Raw genomic sequence first — 1175 nt, 5'->3', positions numbered from 1 at the left:
CACACACACACACACACACACAGCCTTATGCATTCACTAGAGGTATTATTTCCTTTGAACATGTCACTCTATCTGAATACTCACATTTGAATATCCCTTTATGCATTCAAGTATGCTTGTGCGTGTGCTTGTGCGTGTGCGTGCGTGTGTGTGTGCGTGTGTGTGCGTGTGTGCGTGTGTGCGTGTGTGCGTGTGTGTGTCTGTGTGTGTGCGTGTGTGTGCGTGTGTGTGTTTCCATTGTTGCAAGGTTTTCTCAAAGCATTGTGTTTGGCAGGTATGAATGAGCCAGTCTTGTTTTTGGCTCTCACAAAGTCTTCAGCGTGGCGCAGTAGGCATACCTGAGCCTTACACTAATGGCCATCTTTTGTATCTGTCATAACTACCTTGTTTGTGTGTCTGTAAAGAGAAAATGTAAGTGGTAAAATGCAATAAAGAAAATGCTGCGTCGTCTTTCCACCTTTTGCCAGATCATTTATATGTTGCGTGCACGTACAGTATGTGTATTCTGCGTGTTACGCAGGGGCCTTGGCACGTTTGTGCATATGTGTACGCATGTGAGCCCAGCAGCAAATGGAGTGGAGTCGGGGGAAATCAGACTTTTTTCCCCTTTCTGTCTTTGTGAAAAATAACCCTTCTCTTGTGACATACAGTACGCACACACTGCAGCAGAACCCAGAGCCACACCACGAAATACACTAATGACACTGCAGAAAGATCACACACTAACTTTTTGACTCACCTACTATAATTTGCCATTAAATTACATTTACACCTTATTTAAGAAAAACAACAACCTCTTTAGTCAACATTAAATGATTATGTATTCAGGTGGTTATTTTTACAAAGCTGCTTCAAACATCTAATTGCTGTCAGACGTGTTTTTAACTATCACCTTCCCTGAGAAGAAAGCCTTTGATTTTCTTCTCAGTTGTAGTTTGTCTGTATTGTATTGTTTGTAATTTGAAAGTGTGATCTTAATGAACGTATTATGTTAGATAAGCTGTTGATGTGATTGGTTTTTCAGTGGAGATCCAGACGCCCTGACAAATTACCCACAACCCCTCAGGGTCCTGGAGGCCATGGTGACCGCCGTGCACAATAATGTCCAGAATGGGTAGGTTATCTAGATCACACACACACACACACACACACACACACACACACACACACACACA

General features: G+C 42.6%; 1 protein-coding gene across 1 annotated transcript in view; it reads left to right on the top strand.

The window, feature by feature from the left end:
* Window positions 1-1175, top strand: part of nbas (NBAS subunit of NRZ tethering complex) — a 185629-nt gene that overhangs the window by 118418 nt on the left and 66036 nt on the right. The window contains 1 exon segment of the mRNA XM_032542394.1: window positions 1025-1114. Within this exon segment, the coding sequence (XP_032398285.1) occupies window positions 1025-1114 (90 nt within the window).

This window comes from Etheostoma spectabile, chromosome 18, assembly GCF_008692095.1.
Source record: "Etheostoma spectabile isolate EspeVRDwgs_2016 chromosome 18, UIUC_Espe_1.0, whole genome shotgun sequence".
NCBI classification, from domain to species: Eukaryota; Metazoa; Chordata; class Actinopteri; order Perciformes; family Percidae; genus Etheostoma; species Etheostoma spectabile.
This window is presented reverse-complemented; position numbering and strand designations above follow the sequence as displayed.